At 57.8% G+C, this 27,769-nt stretch overlaps 1 protein-coding gene across 1 annotated transcript; it reads left to right on the forward strand.

Annotated features, from left to right (window-relative positions):
- Positions 1 to 621: 621 nt before the first annotated feature.
- SCARA5 (scavenger receptor class A member 5) lies at positions 622 to 25,193 on the forward strand. Its single transcript, XM_086875368.1, has 9 exons — positions 622 to 1,402; positions 2,919 to 3,031; positions 6,715 to 6,843; positions 10,928 to 11,584; positions 15,218 to 15,307; positions 17,665 to 17,763; positions 21,356 to 21,409; positions 22,707 to 22,898; positions 23,491 to 25,193. The coding sequence occupies exons 2-9, from the start codon at positions 2,920 to 2,922 to the stop codon at positions 23,625 to 23,627; spliced, it is 1,470 nt and encodes a 489-aa protein (XP_086731494.1). The 5' UTR covers positions 622 to 1,402; position 2,919; the 3' UTR covers positions 23,628 to 25,193.
- The last annotated feature ends 2,576 nt before the right edge of the window (positions 25,194 to 27,769 follow it).

The raw sequence follows: 27,769 nt of genomic DNA on the forward strand, positions 1-27,769 counted from the left end.
TCGGTTCTCCCTGTCCCGCTTCTCCCGGGAATATTCCAGCCCCAATTCCCTCTTTCCATTTTCCCGGGAATACTCCAGCCCCGGTTCCCACGGGAATATTTCTGCCTCGGTTCTCCCTGTCCCGCTTCTCCCGGGAATATTCCAGCCCCGATTCCCTCTCTCCATGACCTGATTTCCCGGGGGATGCTCCTGCCCCTCTTCTCCCTGTCCCGTTTATCCCGGGAGATGTTCCCATCCCGGTTTTCCCGAGGAACGCTCCTGTCCCGGTCCCCCCTGTCCGGCTTTTCCCGGGAGAGTCTCCCTGTCCCGGTTTCCCTTATCCCGGTTATCCCAGGAGTTCCAGCCCCGTTTTTCCCGGCTCGGGGCGGGCCGGGAGGGAGGGAGGGAGGGAGGGAGGGAGGGAGGGAGGGAGGGAGGGAGGGAGGGAGGGAGGGAGGGAGGGAGGGAGGGAGGGAGGGAGGGAGGGAGGGAAGGGGCGGGGGGAGCGCAGCCCCGCTCCCGTTCCTACAAAAGGCCACGGCCTGGGCGGCCCCGCTCAGCCCCAGCCCCAGCCCCGCTCGGTCCCAGCCCCGCTCAGTCCCAGCCCCGCTCGGTCCCGCTCGGTCCCAGCCCCGCTCGGTCCCGCTCAGCCCCAGCCCCGCTCGGCTCCAGCCCCGCTCGGTTCCAGCTCCGCTCAGCCCCAGCCCCGCTCGGTCCCGCTCGGTTCCAGCCTCGCTCGGTCCCGGCCCCGCTCGGTCCCGGCCCCGCTCGGTTCCAGCCCCGCTCGGTCCCGCTCAGCCCCAGCCCCGCTCGGTTCCAACTCCGCTCGGTCCCAGCCCCGCTCGGTCCCAGCCCCGCTCGGTCCCAGCCCCGCTCGGTCCCGCTCGGTCTCGCTCGGTCCCGCTCGGTTCCAGCCCCGCTCGGTCCCGCTCGGTCCCAGCCCCACTCGGTCCCAGCCCCTCTCGGTCCCAGCTCCGCTCGGTCCCGGTCCCGGTCCCGGTCCCGGCCCCGTCCCGGCCCCGTCCCGGCCCCGCTCGGTCCCGGCCCCGCTCGGTCCCAGCCCCGCTCGGTTCCAGCTCCGCTCGGTCCCGGTCCCGCTCGGTTCCAGCTCCGCTCGGTTCCAACTCCGCTCAGCCCCAGCCCTGCTCGGTTCCAGCTCCGCTCGGTCCCGGCCCCGCTCGGTCCCAGCCCCGCTCAGCCCCAGCCCCGCTCAGCCCCAGCCCCGCTCGGTCCCAGCCCCGCTCGGTCCCAGCCCCGCTCGGTCCCTGCCCCGCTCCCATGGGCGGCTGCCGGGCCCCGCCGCCGCCGCCGCCGCCCGGGTCCTCCCCTCGCCCCCCTCGGGCCCCGGGCCCGGCCCGGACACAGCGCGGGCGCTGAGGGAAATCCCGGGAAGAGGCCACGGGAAGCTCGGGAAATCCCGCGGGTGAGCGGGACCGGGGGGACCGGGCCGGGGGAACCCCGGGGTGCGCGGGGAGGGAGGGTCTGCGGCCCCGGGAATGTCGGGAATGCTCCGGTCCCCAATCCCTGATTCCCGGGAATGCTCCGGTTCCCAGTCCCCGAGTCCCGGGGATGCTCCGGTCCCCAGTCCCTGAGTCCCGGGAATGCTCCGGTCCCCAGTCCCCGTGTCCCGGCTGTCCCAGGGGATGTTCCTGTCCCGGTTCCCCAATCCCTGCTCCGGCCTCTCCCAGGGATGATCCAGCCCCAGTTCCCGGGAATGCTCCAGTCCCGAATTCCTCTGCCCCGGTTCCCCCTGTCCCGGTGCCCCTGGGATGATCCCAGTTCCTGTCCTGGTTCCTATCCCAGATCTCCCTGTCCCGGTTCTCCCTATCCCAGTTCCTGTCCAGGTTCCTATCCCGCTTCTCCCTACCCCAGTTCCTATCCCGCTTCTCCCTATCCCAGTTCTTATCCCGGTTCTCCATGTCCCGGTTTCTATCCCGGTTCCTACCCCAGTTCTCCCTGTCCCGGTTCTCCCTGTCCCGGTTCTCCCTGTCCCGTTTCCTATCCCGTTTCCTATCCCGGTTCCTATCCCGCTTCTCCCTGTCCCCGTTTCCCCAGGGGAATTCCTGCCCCAAACCCCTGTGGGGATTTTTGGCCCGGCATTCCCGGGAATGTTCCCGTCCCGGTGTCCCGGGAGAATCCCGGCCGGGGGTTTCTCCGTACCCCGCTCCCCCGGGATGCTCCTGCCCCTGTTCCCGCCATCCTCGTTCCCGGGGGGGTTTGAGAGCCCCCTCTGGAATCCACGGATGGGGTTTCCCCCTTGGAAGTGGGACCAGGAGCTGGGAATGCTTTAACTGGGGTGGGGGGGACAACAATCCCAGGGAACACAGAATCCATGGATCTGTCCCTGCGCCAAACCCCATCCAGCCGCTCCTTGGACATTCCCATTCTCCTCCTGGAGAAGGAATTTTGGGAATTCCCTGAGAATTGGGGACTCCAGGAAGGGTCTCCCTTCTCTTTTCCATCCCTGAATTCCATAAAAATCCCTCGGGATGGATCCTGAGTGTCCTCGATCCCAGAATCCTGGAATGGTTTGGGTGAGATCCAGGGATCTTCAATCCCATCCCATTCCAACCCCACCATCCCAGGCTGCTCCAGTCTTTCCTTGGACGCTCCCAGGGATTCTCTGGGAATTCCTTCCCGAGCTCCCAGCTCCCCTTTCCCAGTGGGAAGCCATTCCCTGGCTCCTGGCCCTGCGGCCCTTTCCCAAATCCCAGCTCTCCCGCAGCCCCTGGAGCCTCAGGAAGCGGCTCCCAGGATTCCCGGGATCCCTCCCTGATCCGGCTGCACATTCCCGGCTCTCCCAGCCCCGGGAGCCGCTCTGGGGTCTCTCCAGGTGGGGCCTCACCTGCTCCACCCCGGAGCCTGAGGCGGGCAGGATGAGCCGGGATCGGGATCCTGCCAGGCCGGGATCCGGTGGGACATTCCCGCTTTTCCCGCAGGATGGAGAGCAAGGCGCTGCAGCTGCGCACCTTCTCCGAGCGCCGCAGCGGAGCCGCCCCCGAGGAGCCCCTGGAGGGAAGGAGCCTCTCCAGGCTGAACCTCTGCGAGGACGGTGAGGGCGGATCTGCTCCCGATCCACTCGGGATCCACTCGGGGTCAGCTCAGGATCCACCTCCGGATCCATTCAGGATCCACTCCGGATCCTGATTTTCTTCTGGATCTGAATCTGTATTCAACTCTGGATCTACCTCCGGATCCACTCGGGATCCACTCCTTATCCATTCCGGATCCACCTCCAGATCCACTCCAGATCTACTTCGGATCCACCTCTGGATCCCCTTCTGGATCCATTCCAGATCTGCCTCTGGATCCACCTTTGTATTCAACTCTGGATCCACCTTGAGATTCACCTCTGGATCCACCTCTGGATCCACTCCCGATCCACTTCGGATCCACTCCGGATCCACTCCAGATCCACTTCGGATCCACTCCGGATCCACTCCAGATCTGCCTCTGGATCCACCTTTGTATTCAACTCTGGATCCACCTCAAGATTCACCTCTGGATCTGCCTCTGGATCCACCTCTGGATCTGCCTCCAGATCCCCTCTGGCTCCACCTCTGGCTCCCTCTCCGGCCCCGCAGCGGGAATGGGAGCAGGGAGCGCTCCCGGAGCTGGGATGGTTCAGGAAGGAGCTCCAGCTCCGGGATTCCCGGCCCCGGGAATGGGAGCAGCAGCTGGAATGCTCCTGGGAAGGCCCCGGCACGGCTTTTCCAGGGATTCTGCGGCTCCCCCGGCCCCGGGAGCATCCAAGGAAAGCTGGGATGGGGCTTGGAGCAGCCTGGGATGATGGGAGGTGTCCCTGGGATGGGATTTGAGGTCCCTTCCCACCCAAACCATCCCGGAGGACACTCAGGATCCGTCCCGAGGGATTTTTATGGAATTCGGGGATGGAAAAGGGAAGGGAGACCCTTCCTGGAGTTGGGAATTCCCAGTGATGCCCCTGGATCCCGAAATTCCTTCTCCAGGAGGAGTCGGGATGGGGCTGGATCCAATCCCGGGCTGGGAGAGCCGGGAATGTGCAGCCGGATCAGGGAAGGATCCCGGGAATCCTGGGAGCCGCTTCCCGAGGCTCCAGGGGCTGCGGGAGAGCTGGGATTTGGGAAAGGGCCGCAGGGCCAGGAGCCAGGGAATGGCTTCCCACTGGGAAAGGGGAGCTGGGAGCTTGGGAAGGAATTCCCGGCCGGGGGGGTGGGGAGGGGCTGGGAACATCCAGCTCCGGATAAATTCCTTCTGGGAATGCCACGAAGGGCTCAGGGAGGTGATCCTAAGGGGAATTCTGTGGCTGTAGGGACACCTTTGGATCCAGAGGGCGGGAATTTCCCATCCAGGAGACCCCTGGGTGTGGATCCCGTTCCCAAATGTTGATATCCCTGCTCTTCCCAGCCTTTCCCATCGGCAAACAGCTGGAAAAGCCGGGAGGGAAGAGTCCAGGACCGATCCCAGAATTCCCAGCAAATCCCTGTCCCTGGGAAAGGCTGGAGGAACTGGCTTTGGGAATTTTATGGAATTCCGCCTGGAATTCTCAGGGCTGGTCCCAAGGCGGGGATGACCCTCCCGGGAGCGCCATTCCCACGGGAGAAGCCTCTGGAGCGGGATTTCTGGGAAGGGGCGGGAGCGAAGCCATCCCTGAGCACGGGAGCACCCGGATCCCGCCCGAATTCCTGGGAAATTCCCGCCGGGAAAGCCGAGGATCCACAGGGAGAGGGATCCAAACCTTCCGCTCGCCAGGGATCGGCGTTCCCGGCCCTTTTCCAGGGATTCGGGGACTCCAAATCCCGGCTCCCCGGAGCCTGGGCAGGGAATGCTCGCTTTTCCTTGGATCCCGGCCCTTTCCGTGGACAAACCCTCCCGGCCGCGCTTCCAGGGGCCGGGAATGGGAGCGGCTGGATCGGGAGCCGCGGGAAGGGCGGAAAGTCGGGAAAACATCGGCGCTCTCCTCATCCCGGGAATGGCTCCGGGAATTCTGGCGTGGGAAGAGGGGGAGGAGATCCCGGCGGAGCTTCCCGGATTCCCTCGGGATCGCTCCCCTCGATCCCGGAGCGCATTCCCAGCTCCAAAGGTTCGGGAGTTTCGGGATCCGCCCACCGTGAGCCTTTCCCGGCTGGAGGCTTTTCCAAGCATCCCTGTTTTCCTGGGATGGAGCTTGGGAAGGACAGGGATGGGAATGCCGGGATCCCCCGATCCATGCGTTCCAGGGCGGAATTCCAAGGAGCGGCTCCATCCCACTGGGATGGGCCAGGCTGGAGCTGGGAATTGCCCTGGGAAAAGATCCCAAATCCCGTCTGGAGTGATCCAGGCTGGAGCTTGGAATTGGCGTGGGATGAGATCCCAAATCCCAGTTGGATTGATCCAGGCTGGAGCTGGGAATTGCCCTGGGATAAGATCACAAATCCCGGCTGGAATGGGCCAGGCTGGAGCTGGGAATTGTCATGGGATGGGATCCCAAATCCCGGCTGGAATGGCTGAAGCTGGAGCTGGGAATTGCCCTGGGATGAGATCCCAAATCCCAGTTGGAATGGGCCAGGCTGGAGCTGGGAATTGCCATGGGATGGGATCCCAAATCCCGGCTGGAATGGGCCAGGCTGGAGCTTGGAATTGTCATGGGATGGGATCCCAAATCCCGGCTGGAATGGCTGAAGCTGGAGCTGGGAATTGCCCTGGGATGAGATCACAAATCCCAGCTGGAATGATCCAGGCTGGAGCTGGGAATTGGCGTGGGATGAGATCCCAAATCCCGGCTGGAATGATCCAGGCTGGAGCTGGGAATTGGCGTGGGATGAGATCACAAATCCCAGCTGGAATGATCCAGGCTGGAGCTGGGAATTGGCGTGGGATGAGATCCCAAATCCCGGCTGGAATGACTGAAGCTGGAGCTGGGAATTGTCATGGGATGAGATCCCAAATCCCGGCTGGAATGCTCCATGGATCCGGCCATGGATCAGCGCTGTCTCCACCGGGGGTTTGGATTTGAGGTTCTCCCTCTCCCGTGGGATCGGAGCCCTGGAGCTCCAAGGAGCACAAAACACCGGGAAGGAGGAACCCACGGATCCAGCTGGGAATTCTGGGCTTCTCCCCCTCCTTCTGCCGGTGTCTTCTGGGGGAAACTCGGATTTGGGGAATCCGGGAGGCTCTGGAATGCTGGGAAAAGCTGCTCCCAGAAATCCGCTGCTCCTGCCAGGATCCAGCAGGGAATGGTTGTGGTGGGAAGAGACCTTAAAGCTCAACTTTCCCTATCCCAGGCTGCTCCGAGCCCATCCCAGCCTTTCCTTGGAGGTTCCCAGGGATTCTCTGGGAATTCCTTCCCGAGCTCCCAGCTCCCCTTTCCCAGTGGGAAGCCATTCCCTGGCTCCTGGCCCTGCGGCCCTTTCCCAAATCCCAGCTCTCCCGCAGCCCCTGGAGCCTTGGGAAGCGGCTCCCAGGATTCCCTGGAGCTCAGGGTTTTCCTTGGAGCTGCATCCCGTGGGATTTGCCTGCCAGGGAAGCAGAATTCAAGCCTGGAGCCATCCCAGCAGCTCCCGAGGATCCTGGAATGCTTCAGGTGGGAAGGGACCTTGGATCCCATCCCATTCCTGACCCCTCCCCTATCCCTGGCTGCTCCAACCCCATCCAACTTTTCCTCGGATGCTCCCAAGGCCGGAGCCCCTCGTGCCTCCCCACCCGGCCAGGCCGATCCCAACCATTCCCACGGCATTCCCAGGGATCCGCTGAGCCCCTTCCCGCTCTATCCTGCAGATCCCGGCCGGAAGGCGAAGAGCTCGGGATGCTGCGGCCGGCTGGGCTCGGCGGCGGCGCTGAAATATTCCGTGCTGGGCCTTTACCTCCTGGTCCTCCTCATCCTGGTGGGAATCTTCGTCCTGGCAGGTGAGGCCGGGCCTGGGATCCTCCCAGGGCCAGGAGCGTCCACGGAATTCCTTGGAATTCCTGCTGGAAGGGTTTTCCAGACCCTCCAGGGGAGGGAAAGTTGGGATCCGGCAGAATTCCGAGGAGCTCCTTGGCTGGGACCTAGGTGGGGATCTAGGTTGAGATATTTGGGATGTAGATTGGGATCCTTGGGATCTCTGCTGGGATTGTTGGGAACTAGGCTGGGATCTGTGGGATCTCTGCTGGGATCCTTGGCATCCAAGTTGGAATCCTTGGGATCTAGGCTAAGATACGTGGGATCCTCCCAGCTGGAATTGCTGGGATCTCTGCTGGGATCCTTGGGATCTCTGCTGGGATCCGTGGGATCCTTCCGGCTGGAATTGTTGGGATCTCTGCTGGGATCCGTGGGATCTAGGCTGGGATCCTTGGGATCTCTTCTGGAATCTGTGGGATCCTTCCAGCTGGAATTGTTGGGATCTCTGCTGGGATCCGTGGGATCTAGGCTGGGATCCTTGAGATCTCTTCTGGGATCTGTGGGATCCTTCCGACTGTGCACGGAGCACTGGGAGCGGCTGGGATTGGGATCTCGGAGAGGCTGGAATTGCCGCAGGGGTTGAGGATGGAACGCTGGGAATGCCGAGGCTCCGGAGGGGTTCGGGAAGCGCCTGCCCGGAGCTGGAATTGTTCCCATCGCTCGTGCCCAGCCGGGATTTCCTGGGATCAGGACGATGGGATGCGGGCAGGGTGTTATCCCGGCACTTCCCAAGGCTTCCGCCTCCTCTTTCCCAAATTTTGGTGAGTGCAGGGATGGCAAAGCCCCTTGGGAATGCCCAGAATTCCCCTCGGGAATGCCACGGCTCATCCTGGCATTCCACGGGATCCTGCTGCCTCAGGCTTGTTTCCCCCTCGTCCTCGTCCAGAAATTTGGGAATTCCCGGTCGAATCCCAAATCCCAGGATCATCCCGGACGGGTAGGAAACATGGACCAGCTTCCTGTTCCCACCCCTCCTTCCCGGAGTTTATCCCGTTATCCGTGGCGGGAAGGGATGTGAACTCCTCCCTTTCCCATCCCCAAATCCCCCCGGCTGCTCTCCAAGAGCTGGGAAAGGCCAGAGGAAAATTTTCCCGGAATTCCGAGGCAGCTCCCAGCGATTCCCAGCCGCGAATTGTTTGGATGTTGTTGTTGGCCGGCGGATCCCGGAGCGAGGGATTCGGGATGAGCTCCAGGAATAACAACAACAACAACCTCCGGCACCGGGAATCCTTCAATTCCCACCTCCCGGAGCAGCGGGACTGGCGGGATTCCAGGAAAAGCCCAGGAAAACGGCTTCGCCCCCCGGGGTTTGTCACCCGGAATCTTGGAAAGGGGAAGCGAAGGGGAGAGGGAAATCAGGGAATCGTCTCTGTGGCTGTGGTTTTCCAGAGGTTTGGAATTTTAAGCCAAGCCTCTGGATTTGGATGCAGCCGAGTCCTGGAATTCTGAGCTGGGTCAATCCCAGCTGGAAAACCACGGGCAGGGGACGGTGTGGGATAACGGGATCACATCCAGCTGGGAAGCGCAGGGAGAGACAGCCTCAACTTCCTTGGAAAACCGGGAATGTTCACGGACATCCTCGGTGCCGGAGGGCTTGGATTTCCCACGGAAAATCCCTTCCTGGGCTCCTGGAGACAAACATGGAGATGGGAATTTCCTCCGTCCGAGGGGAAGGGGAATCACGGAATGATTCCGCTGGGAAAGGACACGGAAGGGTCTCCAATTCCATGGGACGCTTCCCGCTCTCCCGGCTTGCTCCGAGCCCCGTCCGACCTGTCCTGGAATGTTCTGGAGAGGGTTTGGCCGGGAATTCTTTGGGATCCAGCTGGGCCACGGGACCTTCCTTGGAAAAGAGGCTGGGAAAAGTGTCAAAAATCCAAGGAAAGGCCTGGGAGTGGCGGGAAAGGGGGATTTTCCTCCCTGGAGCCGGAGTTTTCCGCATGGAACTCAGGCCCCTGGGAATTCGCATTCCCTAAATCCCTGCTCCCCACAATCCACTGAAAATCCTCTGAGCCTGTGGCTGGGACTGATCTCCAACCTTTTCATGGAATTGTGGGATCGTTGGGGTCGGAAAACTCCTTGGATCTCCTGGAGACCAACCATTCCCCTGATCCAGGTTCCCAAGTGCCGCATCCACACGGATTTAACCCCTACAGGAACGGGAATTCCACCCCTGAGGCACCTTTTCCATGAGGGAATTGTTCCTAATTCCAGCCTGAACTTCCCCTGGCAAAACTCTGTTCCCTCTTGTTATTACCAAATAACGGCAAAATCCCAAATATCCCCACGTTTTATCCGAATATCCCCATGCTTCTCCTCAAGGAATGGCTTTCCCTGGACTTCTCCATCCTTCCCGTGGGATCTGTCCCACCGGATCAATCCCAATCCCAATCCCAATCCCAATCCCAATCCCAATCCCAATCCCAATCCCAGTCCCAATCCCAATTCCAATCCCAGTCCCAATCCCAATCCCCATCCCAGTCCCAATCCCAATCCCAATCCCAATCCCAATCCCAATCCCAATCCCCATCCCAGACCCAATCCCAATCCCAGTCCCAATCCCAATCCCAATCCCAGTCCCAATCCCAATCCCTCAGATCCCTCCCAGGGCCCAGCTGGGATGAGCAGAGGGAACCAAACCTCAGCCTGGCCCAGGAGAAGAATCCCAGCCGGAATTCCGGATAAACTCTGGGATTTGTGGGATTGTAAAGATGCCTGGAGGGACCGGATTCCAGCTTGGACAGGGCTTGGAGCAGCCAGAGATAGGGGAGGGGTCAGGAATGGGATGGGATCCAAGGTCCCTTCCCACCTGAAGCATTCCAGGATCCTTGGGAGCTGCTGGGATGGCTCCAGGCTTGAATTCTGCCTCCCTAGCAGGAAAATCCTGTGGGATGAAGCTCCAAGGAAAACCCTGAGCTCCAGGGAATCCTGGGAGCCGCTTCCCAAGGCTCCAGGGGCTGCGGGAGAGCTGGGATTTGGGAAAGGGCCGCAGGGCCAGGAGCCAGGGAATGGCTTCCCACTGGGAAAGGGGAGCTGGGAGCTTGGGAAGGAATTCCCAGAGAATCCCAGGGAATGCCCAAGGAAAGGCTGGAGCAGCCTGGGATCAGGGGAAGTGTCCCTATCCAATGGGATGAGCTTTTCCTTCCCACCTGGAGCACTCCAGGATCCTGCCGCCCTTCTCCATCCTCAGCTCCTGGGAGTGGAAAATTTGGGCCAGGAATTTCTCCTCTGGGCTTTGAGGAGCTGGGAATTCCCTGGGAGGGGGGCAGGATCCCACATCCCAGAGCTCCTCCTGACCTCCCACCGCTCTCCTCCATCCATCCGTCATCCATCCATCCATCCATCCATCCGTCCATCCGTCCGTCTGTCCGTCCGTCCATCATCCATCCATCATCCATCCATCATCCATCCATCCATCATCCATCCATCCATCCATCCATCCATCCATCATCCATCCATCCATCATCCATCCATCCATCATCCATCCATCCATCCATCCATCATCCATCCATCCATCATCCATCATCCATCCATCCATCCATCCATCCATCCATCCATCCATCATCCATCCATCATCCATCATCCATCCATCCATCATCCATCATCCATCATCCATCATCCATCCATCCATCATCCATCCATCCATCCATCCATCCATCCATCATCCATCCATCCATCCATCCATCATCCATCCATCCATCCATCATCCATCCATCCATCCATCATCCATCCATCCATCATCCATCCATCCATCCATCCATCATCCATCCATCCATCCATCCATCCATCCATCATCCATCCATCCATCATCCATCCATCCATCCATCATCCATCCATCCATCCATCCATCCATCCATCCATCCATCCATCATCCATCCATCATCCATCCATCCATCCATCCATCCATCCATCCATCATCCATCCATCCATCATCCATCCATCCATCCATCATCCATCCATCCATCCATCCATCCATCCATCCATCATCCATCATCCATCCATCCATCCATCCATCCATCATCCATCCATCCATCCATCCATCCATCCCAGCATCCCGACCCTGCGCGTCTCCCGAGGATCTGCAGGCTCTGCTGGGTGACGTCCAGCGGCTCAACGAGACCTTCCGGGACCTGCGGCTGCGGCTGCTGCTCCCCGTTCCCACGGGAGGAGAACTCCTGGAGCACGTCTGGAGCCTCCAGGAGCTCCTGCAGAACCACTCGGACTCTCTGCGGCGGCTGGAGGGGTTCCTGCACGGCCTGCGGGACCAGGCCGGACAGACGGATCGCTCCGTGGCCCGGCTCCGCGATTCCCTGCTCCGGCAGAGCGACGCGGCCCAGCTGGAGCTGTCCCGGCTCTCCGTGGACGCCAACGGCAGCCGGCTGCTCCTGGAGCACCACCAGCACCTCCTGGGCCACCTGGGCGGGCGCCTGGAACTCCTGGGCGAGCAGGTGACGGCGCTGGCAGGAGCCGTGGATTCCATGAACCGCAGCTTCTCCTACGACGTCCGCCTGCAGCGCTCCCGGCTCCGGGATCTCCAGGGGCTCCTGGGCAACGCCAGCGCGGAGGCGCGGAGGATGAGGATGGAGCAGGCGGCCGTGGAGCGGCAGCTGAGGCTGGAGCTGGCCCTGCTCGACAACGTCACCGAGGAGCTGCGCCTGAAGGACTGGGAGCATTCTGCGGCGCTCCGGAACGTCTCCGTGATCCGCGGTGAGCGGGATCGGGAATGGGCCGGGAGCAGGAATGGGCCGGGATCGGGAATGGGCTGGGATCAGGAGTGGGCTGGGATCGGGAATGGACCGGGATTGGGAGCAGGCCGGGATCAGGAATGGGCTGGGATCAGGAGCGGGCTGAGATCAGGAATGGGTCAGGATCAGGAAGGGTCTCCCTGTGGTCCTGCGGGGAGGATGGAGTGGTGTCACCGAGGTCCAAATCTCTGGGGTGTGGCCGGGCTGGGGGAATCCGTCAGGGAGCGGTGGAGTTGTTGGGGTTGGAAAAACTCTCTGAGGGATCCCAGTGCTCTGCCCCAGTGCTCCCAGTGCTCCCAGTGCCCCAACCATTCACCACTGCAGATCTGAGTCCCCCCAAATCCACATGGATTTTAATCCCTCCAAGGATGGTGACTCCAAAACCCCCCTGGGCCTGCTCCAGTTCTCCTCAGCCTTTTCCATGCAGGAATTGTTCCCAATATCCCACCTGAGCCTGCCCTGGCCCAGCCTGAGGCCATTTCCCCTTGTCCTGTCCCTGTTCCCTGGGAGCAGAGCCCGAGCCCTCCTGGCTGTCCCCTCCTGGCAGGGACTTGTGCAGAGCCACAAGGTGCCCCCGGAGCCTCCTTTTCTCCAGGCTGAGCCCCTTTCCCAGCTCCCTCAGCCTCTCCTGGGGCTCCAGCCCCTTCCCAGCTCCGTTCCCTGCCCTGGACACGCTCCAGCCCCTCCAGGGCTCTCCTGGGCTCGGATCCAGCTCTGTCCATCCCTGCTCGGGTGTCTCCATCCCCTCAGAGTCTCCAAACATTCCCCATCCCTGGGTGGGAAGAAAGCTCCCAAGGCTCCCTCAAGGATGCAGAGAAGAAACCACTTCCCCCATCCCACCTTCTCCTCCTTTTCCAGCCTCAGCCATTCCCAAATCCCGGAAGAGTTTGGGTGGGAAGGGCCCTTCAATCCCATTCCGACTCCAACACCTCCCACTGTCCCAGGCTGCTCCAAACCCCATCCAGCCTGGCCTTGGGCATTCCCAGAATCCAGGGGCAGCCACAGCTTCCTTGGGAATCCTGTGCCAGGGAGGGGGAAACCCCACGGAGAATCCCAGGAGCTCTGGGAATTCCCGCTGGAATTCTGGATGGAAAGGCCGGGGCTGTTCCCCTTTTCCAGCTGCCGATCAGGAGGGGCCGGATGTGGTTGATCCCCAGGAGATCCATCCCCCTGGAATACCCGGGACAGTTCCCAGGGTCCTTTCCCTCATCCCTGGGGGACAGCGGCTCCCAATCCCGTTTTTTGGGGATTCTGGGATCCCTCTGCCTCAATATTTCCCTATTTCCCCACTCCTGCATCCTGCTCTTCCCTCCCCATCCCCGGGAATGACGTCACCCGCTCTGGGATGAAGCCACCAAGGGTGGGATCCAGCCCTGGAATCTCGTTATCCCAAACCAAATCCCTTCCCGAGCTCCGGATTTATCGGCCCTGACACATTCCTGGCATCCCGAACTTCCCTCTCCTCCCATCCCATGGATAATTCCCGGGGCCTCGTGCCCAGCTGGATTCATCCCAGCTCCAGATGTCCTTGGGTGAGTCCGTTGTGTTCCTGGATTTGGCCGAGCCATTCCCGGCCTTTCCCTTTCTCCCCGAATCCTCGGCTATCCCGGGATCTGGATCCTGGATCCCGGATTTGGCCGATGGCAGCTCAGGAAGGGCCCCGGCTCCTCTCGGGCATCCAGGGATTGTTCCCAGCGCTTCCCGTGCCTCGGGAAGGAGAACACGAAGGGGTTCTGGGTCTCGGGAGAATTCCTGGGATCCGCCGCCCGCCCAGATCCCCTCGCGCCACCCCGGGGTGGGATCTGCTGGATCCCAGCCGGTCCCAAAGGCCACAGGAGGATCCCATCCCTCAGGGATTGGAGGCCGGGAGGGCGGGATGCAGCAGGAATGGGAATTCCCGCCTGCTGTGGGAAGGGTCGGGAGCCTCTCCCAGCCACCCTTCCCAGATTTCCTCCAGCCCGGCCGCTCCTGTCCCAAGAGCTGCTCTTGGGACGGGACCATCCCAGCAGGAATTCCAGAAAATCTGCATCTGGCCCATCCCTGGAAGGGTCCATTCCCAGGATCCGGGCTCCATTCCCAGGATCTGGGGTCCGTTCCCAGAGTCTGGAGTCTGTTCCCAGGGTCTGGAGTCCATTTCAGGGGTCTGGAATTTTTTTCCAGGATCTGGGGTCCATTCCCAGGATCCAGGGTCCATTCCCACGATCCGGGGTCCATTCCCATTCCTAACCCATCCCTCCATCCCCTCAGCCCCGGAGCTGCTCCCACCCGGGGCAGAGACAGTCAGGGCCGGGAATTCCACATTTCCCATCATCCTTTCCCATCCTTGACCATTGCCAGCCCAGGATGCTTCCCAGCCTTGACATGGATCTGGATCCCATTCCGGATCCCACTCCCGATCCTACTCCCGATCCTGCTCCAGATCCCACTCCTGGTCCCACTCCAGATCCCACTCCAGATCCCACTCCTGGTCCCACTCCGGATCCTGCTCCAGATCCCACTCCAGATCCCACTCTGGATCCTGCTCCAGATCCCACTCCAGATCCCACTCTGGATCCTGCTCCTGATCCCACTCCAGATCCCGCTCCCGATCCCATTCTGGATCCTGCTCCAGATCCTACTCCAGATCCCACTCCAGATCCCACTCCATATCCCACTCCAGATCCCACTCTGGATCCTGTTCCAGATCCTACTCCAGATCCCACTCTGAATCCTGCTCCAGATCCCACTCTGGATCCTGCTCCAGAACCTACTCCAGATCCCACTCCGGATCCCACGGATTCCAACAGAACATTCCCAGCGCCCAATTCCCGATCCATGAAAACCACTGCACATCCCTGCTCCTCCTGAGCCTTTTCCATCGCCCTGGCTGGATCTCAGCTTCCCGAGTTCCCGGCTTTTAGGATTTCTGGGAAAACACTTCCTGATGCTCCCCCTGGATGGGTGGGAATGACCCTTCCCAGCCTCTCCCTGCCCTCTTTTCCCTTATCCCAGGAATTCTTTCCCACCCCCCCCCTTCTATTTTTTTCTCCTCAAATTCCTTCTTCCCATTGTTTCGGCTCCCGATTCTTTCCAGCTTTTGGGATTTGACCCTTTGCAGGATGAGGGACAAAACCCGGGACTGGAATTTTCCACTCGTTCCCGGGATTTGACCAAAATCCCACTGCCAATCCTCTCCTCGAGGATCATCTCCAGAATTCCCAGAGGATCATCCCGGCTGGACAAATGTCCCTGCCAGTGGATGATTCTTAAAATCCTTTCCAACCCCCAGGATTCCGGGATTCTAGGAACATTCCCAAATTTTCCCTGATTTCTTGCAATGGTTTCATTGGGAGTGTCCCGGCTTTTGGTCTAAAGGAAAATTCCCGGAGTCGCGCTCAAGGTGGAGCCTCCAGGTGAATTTTCCTGGCACTTGGAGCAGGTCGGTGGAATTCCAGTTTGGGATTTAACATCCAGAAATCCCGGAGGTTTAAAATCACAAAACCGCTCCGGCAGCTCCTCTGTCCCCGCTTTGTTCCCAGGTTTCTCGGGGATCCCTGGATCTCCCTGTCCTGCTGCACATTCCCGAATCCGGGATGTGATTCCCGTTGTCTTCCAGGGCCACCAGGACCCAAAGGAGACCGAGGCACGGAAGGGATGGAGGGACCGCCCGGCCTTCCCGGCCTTCCCGGCCTTCCCGGCCTCCGAGGTGAGGAAAACATTCCCGGCCTCCACAAAATCCCCCCGATCCCATCCCGACATCATCCAGGGGCTGATCCAAAGCCCGTGGGACCATTCCCGGTGACTTCCCGGCCCATCCCTCGGGGATGGATCCGCTCTCCCGGATCCTGGAATGTCCATCCTGGAGGGGAAAACGCCACAGCCCACCCGGCTCCAGGAAATCCACGCTGATATTCCCAGATTCCGGGCTCTCCCAGGAATTGGCGGCCCCATTCCCAAACGGAGCCTTCCGAGGCAACAGGGCTGGAATTGCTGCTGGATCCCTCCGGCAGATCCCGGCAGAGGGGCCTCGGCTCCCAGACTTTTCTGGGATGTTTTTTCCAATGTTGGGAATGCCGGTTTTCCCACCACCCCTTCTTAATCCCATTGTTTTTGGGAGGAATTCCCACCAGAGCACATTCCCACCCTGAGGAAATCTTGGATCCGGCGGTTTGGGATTTGAGGGGAATCCTGGGAATGCTGGCACCGAGTGTAACGGAGGATCCCCCTGGGAACCACTGGGTCCCACGGAGGTGACGGATCCATCCCGCCCGGAGCGGGGATCCGCTCGGATCCCGCAGGATGGAGCCCTGGAGCCAGAGCCAGACCCGGATCCAGATCCAGATCCAATTCCAGGACCAGGTCTAGATCCAGTCCAGGACTGGAACCGGATCCAGATCCAGTTCCAGAACCAGATCCAGATCCAGGACCAGGACCAGGACCAGGACCAGAACCAGGTCTAGGTCCAGGTCCATATCCAGGACCAGGTCCAGCCCAATCCCTGTCCTCCCCTGCTCCAAACCCACCCCACAGGACTCCGGGTGTCCGATCCACCTCCAGATCCAGCTCCAGATCCGGATCCATCCCTGGGATCCCCCGCTCCAAGGATTCTGAGCCACTTGCTGGGATTGCTTTGGGCTCAAACCCCGGGATTTTGGGATCTCTCCTTCCCGGGCCCAGCCCAGCGTGACTGAGCCAGCCTGGAAATCCGATCTGCCCCGGCCAGCCCCTCCAGCTGCCCGTGTTCCTTCTCCCTGCAGCTGGAATTCCTGGCGCTGACGGATCCGTGGCTGTTTTCCTTGGGTGTAACAACCCTCGGAATTACATTGGCTCTTTTCCTTGGTACTCCTTTTTTTTTTCCCCATTTTTTTCTTGTTCAAACAGAAAAACAAAGGAACCCCAGGAGGGTTCGGCTCCGGGAAGAGCTGTGGGAACAGCCACGGCTTTTAGGGTTTCTCCTGGAGTTTTTTGGGATGTGGGCACAACCCTTTGGATCTGAGGTTGGGTTCAGGTGTATCCCAGGAAAATTCCCTTTTCCATGGAAAATCCACAAAGAAATCCAGGTCCTGCCCCTCCTTGGGATGGACACAGCAGGGAAAATTGGAGTTTGGGATAATCCCTGCTGGAGCTGGGGTGGGAATTCCTCCTCACGAACCAGAGGAAAACGGTGCTCAGGTTTGGGAAAGCCCAGCCCAGGAAGGGCCCAGGGAATCCACAGGGATGGAGCCAGGCTTGGATCCGACCCCAGCTCGGGCTCGGGATGAGCCCCTGCTGGATCATTCCCGTGGGATCATCCCGGGCTCCCTCCAGATCCCACCTCCAGCGCAGGCTCCATCCCTCCATCCCGGATCCAGACCTGGATCCAGGTCCAACTCCAGATCCAGATCCAGGTCCAGATCCAGGTCCAGATCCAGGTCCAGGTCCAGATCCAGATCCAGATCCAGGTCCAGGTCCAGGTCCAGGTCCAGGTCCAGATCCAGGTCCAGGTCCAAATCCAGATCCAGATCCAGATCCAGATCCAGGTCCAGGTCCAAATCCAGGTCCAGGTCCAGGTCCAGGTCCAGGTCCAGGTCCAGGTCCAGGTCCAAGTCCAGGTCCAGGTCCAAATCCAGATCCAGATCCAGGTCCCATGTGGATGAAGGTCACCTCCAAGGCTTGGATGTGTTCCCGGTGAAGGAATTCCCAAACTCCAGCCCCAATTCCCACCTCCCGGAGATCAGGAATGCTCACACCAGGGGCTTTCATCCACCTCCTTCTCCAAGAAACATCCAAGCCCCGGGACAACAGGGATTCAGGAGACCTGGGGCTCCTGGGGGACACATCCCAATTCCTTGGCATGGATCCTGGTTTTCCTTCCTCAATCTCCAGCTTTGGAGCCCAATTTCCTCCATCCGAGCCTGGGGACGCTCATAAATTCCTCAGCTCCGGATAAATCCATCCCGGATCCCGAGGAAGCACAGGAAAAGGATGGGCCGGACTCTCCACGGTCTCCTGGCGTTTCCGGCCCATGGGGAGCGTGGAATTCTGCTGGAAGCGGCTGATTTTGTGTCCTCATCCTCATTCCAGGCCTTCCCGGGGAGCGGGGACCCCCCGGCCCGCAGGGATTGAAGGGGGACCAGGGAGAGCTGGGCCCTCGCGGCCCCGCGGGAACGCGCGGATTCAAAGGTACGGACGCCATTCCGGCCGGGATCCGGGAGCGGAGGAGATCCCGGGATGAAGGGAAGGGAGAGCGTGGGATCCTCTGGATCTCCTGGCGGAACGGGAATCCCAACAATTCCTACACTGCCGTTCTGACCCCGTCCCAACCATTCCCGCTGGAGAGGGAACTGATGGATTTGGGATGTCCTCCCATTCCATGGGGCTCCCTGGGGACCTCCCAGGCCTGGCTCCAGCAGGGATTTGGGAATAATCTCCCGGTTCTTTTCCGGGGTGTCCCTGGGTCTTCCCACAGCCGGGAAAACCGTGGGAGTAGGAAGTGGGGATTTGGCGGGAGTGTCTGGACCCGGACACCCGGGATGGGAAATTCCAAGCTGCAATCCCAAAAAATGCCCTTTGAGCCTCAGAATTCCTGCTGGGAAGAGCTGGGAGTTGTAGGGAATGGAAACCTGGAGTGGGATTGGGATCGAGACTGAGATTGGGATTGTGATCGGGATTGGGATTGGGATCGGGATTGGGATTGGGATCGGGATTGGGATTGGGATTGGGACAGCAATTGGGATTGGGATTGGGATTGGGACAGCAATTGGGATTGGGATTGGACCTTAAAGATCCTTGGATTACATGTCCTTCCACATCTTCCACTATCCTAGGTTGCTCCAGAAGGTTGGATTGGGATTGGGATTGGGATTGGGATTGGGATAGGGATTGGGATTGGGACCTTAAAGATCCTTGGATTCCATGTCCTTCCACATCTTCCACTATCCCAGCTTGCTCCAGGAGGTTGGAAAACCCCTGGATACACCCCTGGAGCACCAGGAATGTTGGGATTTTCCCACTGGCTGAGGGCTCCTTAAATCCAAAAAGCAATCCCAAAAATCACAGCCGGGTTGGGTTGGGATTCTCCAGCCTGGTGCTGGATTTGCTCAGCAAAGAATCATGGAATTGTTGAGGCTGGAAAAGTTCTCCGCGTTCTGAGCATTCCCAGCCCGATCCACGTCCCCCAGCGCCCCATTCCCATGGATTCCAATCCCTCGGGAATGGGGGCTCCGACGCCAGACTCGATGGGCTCCGAGGGCTTTTCCAACCTCAACAATTCCATGAAAACCTCAAAGCCGTTCCCGGATCCCATCCCCATCCCTCGTGTCCCAGTGGATGGGGTCACCCACAGGGCTCCCGAAAATCCATCCCCCTCCCCTTCCCGGAGATCGGGAATGTCGGAGACGGGCGTTCAATCCAACCCCTTTTCCAATGAAAATCCAACGCCTCCGGCAGCGCTCAGGCTCTTTGGGATTCTCTGGAATTTACGGGAAACAGACCCGGATCCGGGCACGGATCCAAAGCTGGGCTTTGCCTTAAATCCCGGATTTCTGTCCTATCCTTCTCCCAGGATTTCCTTCCCCCCCAGTTCCCCGGGAATTGCATCCCAGGAATGCTGGGATGGGGGGTTTGGGTGTGGAGGAGCCTCCTCGTGGAAAATTCCAGGTTTAAACCTCCCCCGAGTCCTTTCCCTGCTCGGTGTTTTCCCATTTCCCGTGGGTTTTCCCTCAAAGTGGCCCCAGGGAAGGAATTTTTTTCCCTCATTCCCAAACGAGAAAAATTCTCCTGGGAAGGAAGGACAGGTCCACCCCCCCCCACTTTTCCATGGAAAAGGAAACACACCCAGGAGGAAACAGCAGGAAAAATCCGAGCTGGGGTGGGAAATTCCGGGATGAGTTCGGAGGGGGATCAGAGAAGATTCCTTCCGGAACATCCCCAGGCTGGAGTTTTTGGGAATGTTCCAGGAGGCGGAACCTGATTCCACCTGGGAAAATGGGGATTGCTGGAGTCTCCTGGGGATTTTCCCAAGGTTTTGGGCTCTGTCATTCCCTGCGGATCCATGGGAAGAGCTGAGGGTCTCAGCCCGTGGTGTCCGGAACTAAGATTTGTCCACAATCCCCAAAAAAAAGACGGGAAAACGGCCTGGAACGCTCCGATGGTCACCGGGGCAGGAGGGACCGGGAGAGGCTCCTCCGGAATTCCTGGGCTCTGTCCCAGCCCCGAGGCTCCCTCCAGGCTCCCAGGGAATCCCATCCCATTTTTTTGGGATGTTCTCCAGCCCCGACACTTCGGGAGCTGAAGTCGCCGAGTTATTCCCAGCAGGAATTCCCTGGGAAGAGGGGAGAGGTGGGAAAAGGGGGAAAGGAGGATCTGGAGAAGGCCGGGGAAGCTGCGGCTGCCCCCGGATCCCTGGGAATGTCCAAGGAAAGGCTGGAGCAGCCTGGGATAGCGGGAGGTGTCAGGCTTGGAATGGGCTGGGATTGAAGGTCCCTTCACACCCGACCCATCCCGGGATTCCCGGAATTCTCGGAGCGGTGATGGAAACTGGGATGAGTTGGGGATTTAGGGATGCTGCAGGGATGGGAATCCTCTTCCACATCCCCCAATCCCAGCGATCCCAGCGATCCCTGGATCCCTCCAGCTCGGTCTTGGGCACTGCCAGGGATCCAGGGATTCTCTGGGAATTCCTTCCCAAGCTCCCAGCTCCCCTTTCCCAGTGGGAAGCCATTCCCTGGCTCCTGGCCCTGCAGCCCTTTCCCAAATCCCAGCTCTCCCGCAGCCCCTGGAGCCTCGGGAAGCGGCTCCCAGGATTCCCGGGATCCTTCCCTGATCCGGCCGCACATTCCCGGCTCTCCCGGAGCAGCTCCGGGGCCTCCTCTGGAATTTCTCCATCCGGTGTCAGGATCCGGGGCTGCTCTGCTCCCCCTTTTCCCACCGCCCCAACTTTGGGATCATCCCAGGCCCTTTCCCGGATCATTCCAGCCTCTCTCCCAGCCCATCCCGTTCCCAATCCCGTTTTCCCTGCGCTGGCCAGGCTGGATCTGCTCCAGCATCCCGACCGCATCCCGAGGCGGGAGCCGCATCCCTGGCCGCATTCCCGGGATTTCCATCTGGATCCCATCAGCTCCGGGCCGCTTTCCCTCATCCCACACATCCCCCCGGAGCCATCCCGCGCTCCCGGAGCCTCCCAGGGAAAGGGCGGGGATTTCCTGCCCAGCTCTGGGATTTGGGATCGTTTTCCATCCGATGTTTTCCTTGATCCCGGATTTCGGAGCCGCTCCGGGCGTTGTTTGTCGTTCCTCGGGATGGGGCCGAGCCGGGATCGGCAAATCCCAGCCCGCGGTCCTGGAAAACTTGGGAATGAGGGAGGAGGAGGCTCCGGGAGAGCCAAGGGATGACAGAGCTCGTTAGCGAGCTCATTAACGGGGTTAATTAAAGCCTCGTTGGGATATGAAATCATTCCCGGGATATCGGATGGGCGGGAATGTTTATCCAGCTGCTCCCCGGCATCGCCCTTTTCCATGGACACGGGCTCGGCGCTTCCACAGGGATTTGGGAATCCCCGAGCCCGGGCCCCGAGTGAGGATTTCCCACCCCAAATCGGGAATTTCATCCCAAAATCCAGAGTTTCGCTGCTTTTCACGGGATCGGGAATTCCAGGAACACCAGGCCTTCGGTTCCCTCTGCCCCGGGACGCGCTCCCGGAGGATTTTTGGGATTTTCCCGTCCTTCCGGAGCAGGGATGGGAATTCCCAACAATTCCGGCTCCTTCCCTTCCCAGGTGAGCGCGGCCCCAAGGGGGACAAGGGCGACCGAGGCGCTGCCGGCGGCACCGGTGAGTTCCCGGATCCCGGATCCATCCCGAGGAATTCTTTGGGAATTCGGAGCCTGGGGAGTGCTGGGAAATTCCTGACACAAAGAGGCTGCCGGGAAAACCTTCCCGGGGTTTTCCTGCCCGGGAGAGGAGGAGCCGGGAAGCGGGAGAGGTGGGGGGAGCGGGAAAGGACCGGGAATGGCGGAGGGAAGAGATCGGGAATGTTGGAGGGAAGAGTTCGGGAATGGCGGAGGTGTCCTGCAGGCTTGGGACACCGTCCTGCCATCCCAGGGACATCCCTGCCCATTCCATTCCCATGGAATTGGGGACATCCCATCCCTGCCTAGGGACATTCCCATGGAATCCCATGGAATCCCAGCTTGGGAGCATCCCATCCTTGGGGACATTCCCTGGAATCCCATGGAACCGGGGACATCCCATCCCAGCCTGGGGACATTCCCTGGAATCCCGGGCCCATCCCAGCCCCCGCCGGAGCCCGGCCGTGACCGGGGCCGATCCCCGGGGATTTTTGGGAATGCCGCTCCCACCCGGATCCGGCGGCGGGAGCAGGGCTGGGATGGCCGGGAGCTGCTCCGGGGGGGGCACCGAGGGATGGGGACACTGGGAATGGTGATGATGTCATCAGGGATGGTGATGATGTCACCAGGGGTGATGTCACCAGGGGTGATAATGTCACCATGGATGATGTCACAATGGATTATGATGATGTCACCAAGGGTGACGATGATGTCACCAGGGATGGTGATGATGTCATCAGGGATGACAATGATGATGATGATGATGATGATGATGATGATGATGCTGATGATGCTGATGATGATGATGTCACCATGGATGATGATATCACCATGGATGATGCCACAATGGATTATGACAATGTCACCATGGACGATGTCACCATTCCTGGAGATTCCAGCTTGGATGGTGTCACCATGGATGACATCACCATCCCTTTGATGATGTCACCATCCCTGGAGACATCACCATGGGTTACATCATCATGGATGACATCACTGTGGATAATGTCACCATGGATGACGTCACCACGGATGATGACGATGCTCATCAACCATGGGTGACATCACCACAGGTGACATCACCACGGGTGACGTCACCACAGATGATGATGACACCATCACCCACAATGATGGCAATCATCCACCATGGGTGACATCACAGTGGGTGACATCACCATGGGTGACATCACCGCGGGTGCCATCCCGGTGCCATCCCGGTGCCATCCCGGTGCCATCCCAGTGCCGGTGCCATCCCCCGGGGTCGGTTCTGGTTCCCGCAGCTCCGGCCGAGGGCTCGGTGCGGCTGCAGAACGGCTCCGGCCCCCACGAGGGTCGCCTGGAGATCTTCCACGAGCGCCGCTGGGGCTCGGTGTGCGACGACGGCTGGGACCGGCGCGACGGCGACGTGGCGTGCCGCATGCTCGGCTTCCCCGGCGCCGCCGACGTCTTCCGCATGGCGCGCTTCGGCCAAGGTGCCGCTCCCGGCTCCGGGAACCAACGGGGGCGTCCCCGTCCGGCTCCAGAGACGTTCCCGGGGTGGGATGGGTGGGGAGCGGGTGAACCCCGGGGTCCCTTCCCTGGCTGGAGATTCCCGAGTTCCTCTGAGCTCCTCGATCCGGCCTCTCGGAGATGGGGGATCCCGAAAAAGCCGCTCCAGGAGCGCGGCCGGAAAATTCCGGAGCTGCTGTCCCACGTTCCCGCCTCAGGAGACCTCGGGATGCGTTCTGCCTTCGCTGCTCCGTGCTCCGGCCATCCCAGCTTTCCTTGGGGATTGATCCCAGGGATTCTCCGGGAATTCCTTCCCGAGCTCCCAGCTCCCCTTTCCCAGTGGGAAGCCATTCCCTGGCTCCTGGCCCTGCGGCCCTTTCCCAAATCCCAGCTCTCCCGCAGCCCCTGGAGCCTCGGGAAGCGGCTCCCAGGATTCCCGGGATCCCTTTTCCCAATCCGGCAGCACATTCCCGGCTCTCCCAGCCCCAGGAGCGGCTCCAGGGTCTCTCCAGGGCCGGGGGGATCCATGGATATTCCGGAGGCGGGGAATTCCAGGCTCTCTCTCCGTGTCCGCAGGCACCGGGAAGATCTGGATGGACGACGTGTCCTGCACGGGCAGCGAGGATTCCCTGGAGCTCTGCAGCTTCTCGGGGTGGGGCAGAACCAACTGCGGCCACGCCGAGGACGCCGGAGTGCGCTGCCGGACGGACTGAGCCCGGGGACATCCCGAGGGAAACCCCAAATCCATCCCAAATCCATCCCAAAGGGAAACCCCAAATTCATCCTGAGGGGAATCCCAAATCCCACCTGAGGGGAAATCCCAAATTCATTCCAAAGAGAAACCCCAAATCCAGCCTGAGGGGAATCCCAAATCCAACCCAAAGGGAAACCCCAAATCCATCCCAAAGAGAAATCCCGAATTCTTCCCAAAGGGAAACCCCAAATAAAACCTGAGGGGAAACCCCAAATCCATCCCAAATCCATCCCAAAGAGAAACCCCAAATCCAGCCTGAGGGGAATCCCAAATCCGACCTGAGGGGAAATCCCAAATCCATCCCAAAGAGAAACCCCGAATTCTTCCCAAAGGGAAACCCCAAATAAAACCTGAGGGGAAACCCCAAATCCATCCCAAATCCATCCCAAAGAGAAACCCCAAATTCATCCTGAGGGGAATCCCAAATCCCACCTGAGGGGAAATCCCAAATTCATTCCAAAGAGAAACCCCAAATCCAACCTGAGGGGAATCCCAAACTCATCCCGAAGAGAAATCCCAAACCCATCCCAAACCCATTCCAAGGGAAACCCCAAATCCATCCTGAAGGGAAACCCCAAATCCATCCCGAGGGGAAATCCCAAATCCATCCTGAGGGGGACCCCAAATCCACCCAAAAGGGAAATCCCAAAGCTGTCCTGAGGGAAAATCCCAAATCCATCCCAAAGGGCCAGGGAATGACCCCAAAATGCATCTGAGGGGAAACCCCAAAGTGTCCCCGGGGAACCCCAAAGCTGTGCTAAAGGGAAATGCCAAATCCATCCCCAGGGGAAATCCCAAAGCCATCCTAAAGGGCCAGAGAATGACCCCAAATCCATCCCAAAGGAAAATCCCAAATCCTTCCCAAAGGGACTGGGAGGAAAATCCCAAAGCCATCCCAAAGGGAAAATCCTAAAGCCATCCCAAAAGACCAGGGGATGACCCCAAATCCATCCCCAGGGGAAACCCCAAAGCTGTGCTAAAGGGAAATCCCAAATCCATCCCAAAGGGAAACCCCAAATCCACCCCAGGGAAAATCCCAAATCCATCCCAAAGGGAAAAACCCCAAATCCATCCCAAAGGGAAACCCCAAATCCATCCCAAAGGGAAAAATCCCAAATCCATCCCAAAGGGAAATCCCAAATCCATCCCAAAGGGAAAATCCCAAATCCACCCCCAGGGAAAACCCCAAAGCTGTGCCAAAGGGAAAATCCCAAATCCATCCCAAAGGGAAAATCCCAAATCCATCCCAAAGGGAAACCCCAAATCCATCCCAAAGGGAAATCCCAAATCCATCCCAAAGGGAAAATCCCAAATCCACCCCCAGGGAAATCCCAAATCCATCCCTAAGGGAAACCCCAAATCCATCCCAAAGGGAAAATCCCAAATCCATCCCAAAGGGAAAATCCCAAATCCACCCCCAGGGAAAATCCCAAATCCATCCCAACGGGAATTCCCATCCCGGGATCCCGGCCGGGCTCGGGAATGGGATCATTCCCAGGGAAATAAAGGATTTTGGTCTTCTCCAGCTGGGCCAAAGAGCTGTGGGGTTTGTGGGATTTATGGGATTTATGGGGTTTGTGGGATTTATAGGTTTTATGGGAATTTATGGGGTTTTATGGGAGTTAATGGGATTTATGTGGAGTTAATGGAGTTAATGGGATTTATGGGGTTTTAGGATTAATGGGGTTTATGGGATTGAAAGGGATTTATGGGGTTTTATGGGAGTTAATGGGATTTATGGGGAGTTAATGGAGTTAATGGGATTTATGGGGTTTTGGGATTAATGGGGTTTATGGGATTGAAAGGGATTTATGGGGTTTTATGGGAGTTCATGGGATTTATGGGGTTTGTTGGGTTTAAGGAGTTAATGGGATTTATGGCGTTTTGGGGATTAATGAGGATTTATGGGTTTTATGGGAATTTACGGGGTCTTATGGGAGTTAATGGGATTTATGGGGTTTTTGGGGTTTAAAGAGTTAATGGGATTTATCACATTTATGGGGTTTATGGGATTAATGGAGATTTATGGGATTAATGGGGATTTATGGGAATTTATGGGGGTTTATGTGAATTTATGGGGGCTTTTGGGAATTTATGGGATTGATGGGAATTTATGGGGTTTGTTGGGATTTATGGGAGCTAATGGGATTTACCACGTTTATGGGATTGATGGAGATTTATGGGATTAATGGTGATTTGTGGGCTTTTTGGGATTTATGGGGTTATATGGGGTTTATGGGGTTTTATGGGGTTTATGGGGTTTTATGGGATTAATGGGATTAATGGTGTTTATGGGATTAATGGGGATTTATGGGTTTTATGGGAATTTATGGGGTTCATGGGATTTATGGAGTTTATGGGAGTTTATGGGGTTAATGGACATTTATGGGGTTTATGGGGATTTATCGGGGGTTATGGGGATTCATGGGAGTTAATGGGATTTTTGGGGATTTATGGGATTAATGGGATTAATGGTGTTTATGGGATTAATGGAGATTTATGGAATTTATGGGAATTGATGGGGGTTTATGGGATTTATGGGAATTTATGGGGTTCATGGGATTTATGGAGTTTATGGGAGTTTATGGGGTTAATGGACATTTATGGGGTTTATGGGGATTTATCGGGGGTTATGGGGATTCATGGGAGTTAATGGGATTTTTGGGGATTTATGGGATTAATGGGATTAATGGTGTTTATGGGATTAATGGAGATTTATGGAATTTATGGGAATTGATGGGGGTTTATGGGATTTATGGGATTGATGCAGATTTATGGGATTAATGGAGATTTATGATGATTGAGAGGAATTTATGGGGTTTTATGGGGTTTATGGGGTTTTATGGGAGTTAATAGGATTAATGGGGTTTATGGGATTAATGGAGATTTATGGGTTTTATGGGAATTTATGGGGTTTTATGGGGTTTATGGGGTTTTATGGGATTAATGGGATTAATGGGATTAATAGTGTTTATGGGATTAATGGGGATTTATGGGTTTTATGGGAATTTATGGGGTTAATGGACATTTATGGGGTTTATGGGGATTTATCGGGGGTTATGGGGTTATGGGGATTAATGGGAGTTAATGGGATTTATGGGGATTTATGGGATTAATGGGATTAATGGTGTTTATGGGATTAATGGAGATTCATGGAATCAATCAATTATGGGAATTGATGGGGGTTTATGGGATTTATGGGATTGATGGAGATTTATGGGATTAATCGAGATTTATGAGGATTGAAAGGAATTTATGGGGTTTTATGGGGTTTATGGGGTTTTATGGGAGTTAATGGGATTAATGGGGTTTATGGGATTAATCGAGATTTATGGGTTTTATGGGAATTTATGGGATTTTATGGGGTTTATGGGGTTTTATGGGAGTTTATGGGGTTTTATGGGATTAATGGGATTAATGGGGTTTATGGGATTAATGGGGATTTATGGGTTTTATGGGAATTTATGGGGTCCATGGAATTTATGGAGTTTATGGGAGTTTATGGAGTTAATGGACATTTATGGGGTTTATGGGGATTTATCGGGGGTTATGGGGTTATGGGGATTCATGGGAGTTAATGGGATTTATGGGGATTTATGGGATTAATGGGGTTCTATGGGATTAATGGGATTAATGGTGTTTATGGGATTAATGGAGATTTATGGAATTTATGGGAATTGATGGGGGTTTATGGGATTTATGGGATTGATGGAGATTTATGGGATTAATGGAGATTTATGAGGATTGAAAGGAATTTATGGGGTTTTATGGGGTTTATGGGGTTTTATGGGAGTTTATGGGGTTTTATGGGATTAATGGGATTAATGGTGTTTATGGGATTAATGGAGATTTATGGAATTTATGGGAATTTATGGGGTTTTATGGGGTTTATGGGGTTTTATGGGAGTTTATGGGGTTTTATGGGATTAATGGGATTAATGGTGTTTATGGGATTAATGGGGATTTATGGGTTTTATGGGAATTTATGGGGTTCATGGAATTTATGGAGTTTATGGGAGTTTATGGAGTTAATGGACATTTATGGGGTTTATGGGGATTTATCGGGGGTTATGGGATTATGGGGATTAATGGGAGTTAATG

This window comes from Cyanistes caeruleus, chromosome 2 (genome assembly GCF_971803275.1).
Source record: "Cyanistes caeruleus chromosome 2, bCyaCae1.hap1.1, whole genome shotgun sequence".
In the NCBI taxonomy this organism is placed as follows: domain Eukaryota; kingdom Metazoa; phylum Chordata; class Aves; order Passeriformes; family Paridae; genus Cyanistes; species Cyanistes caeruleus.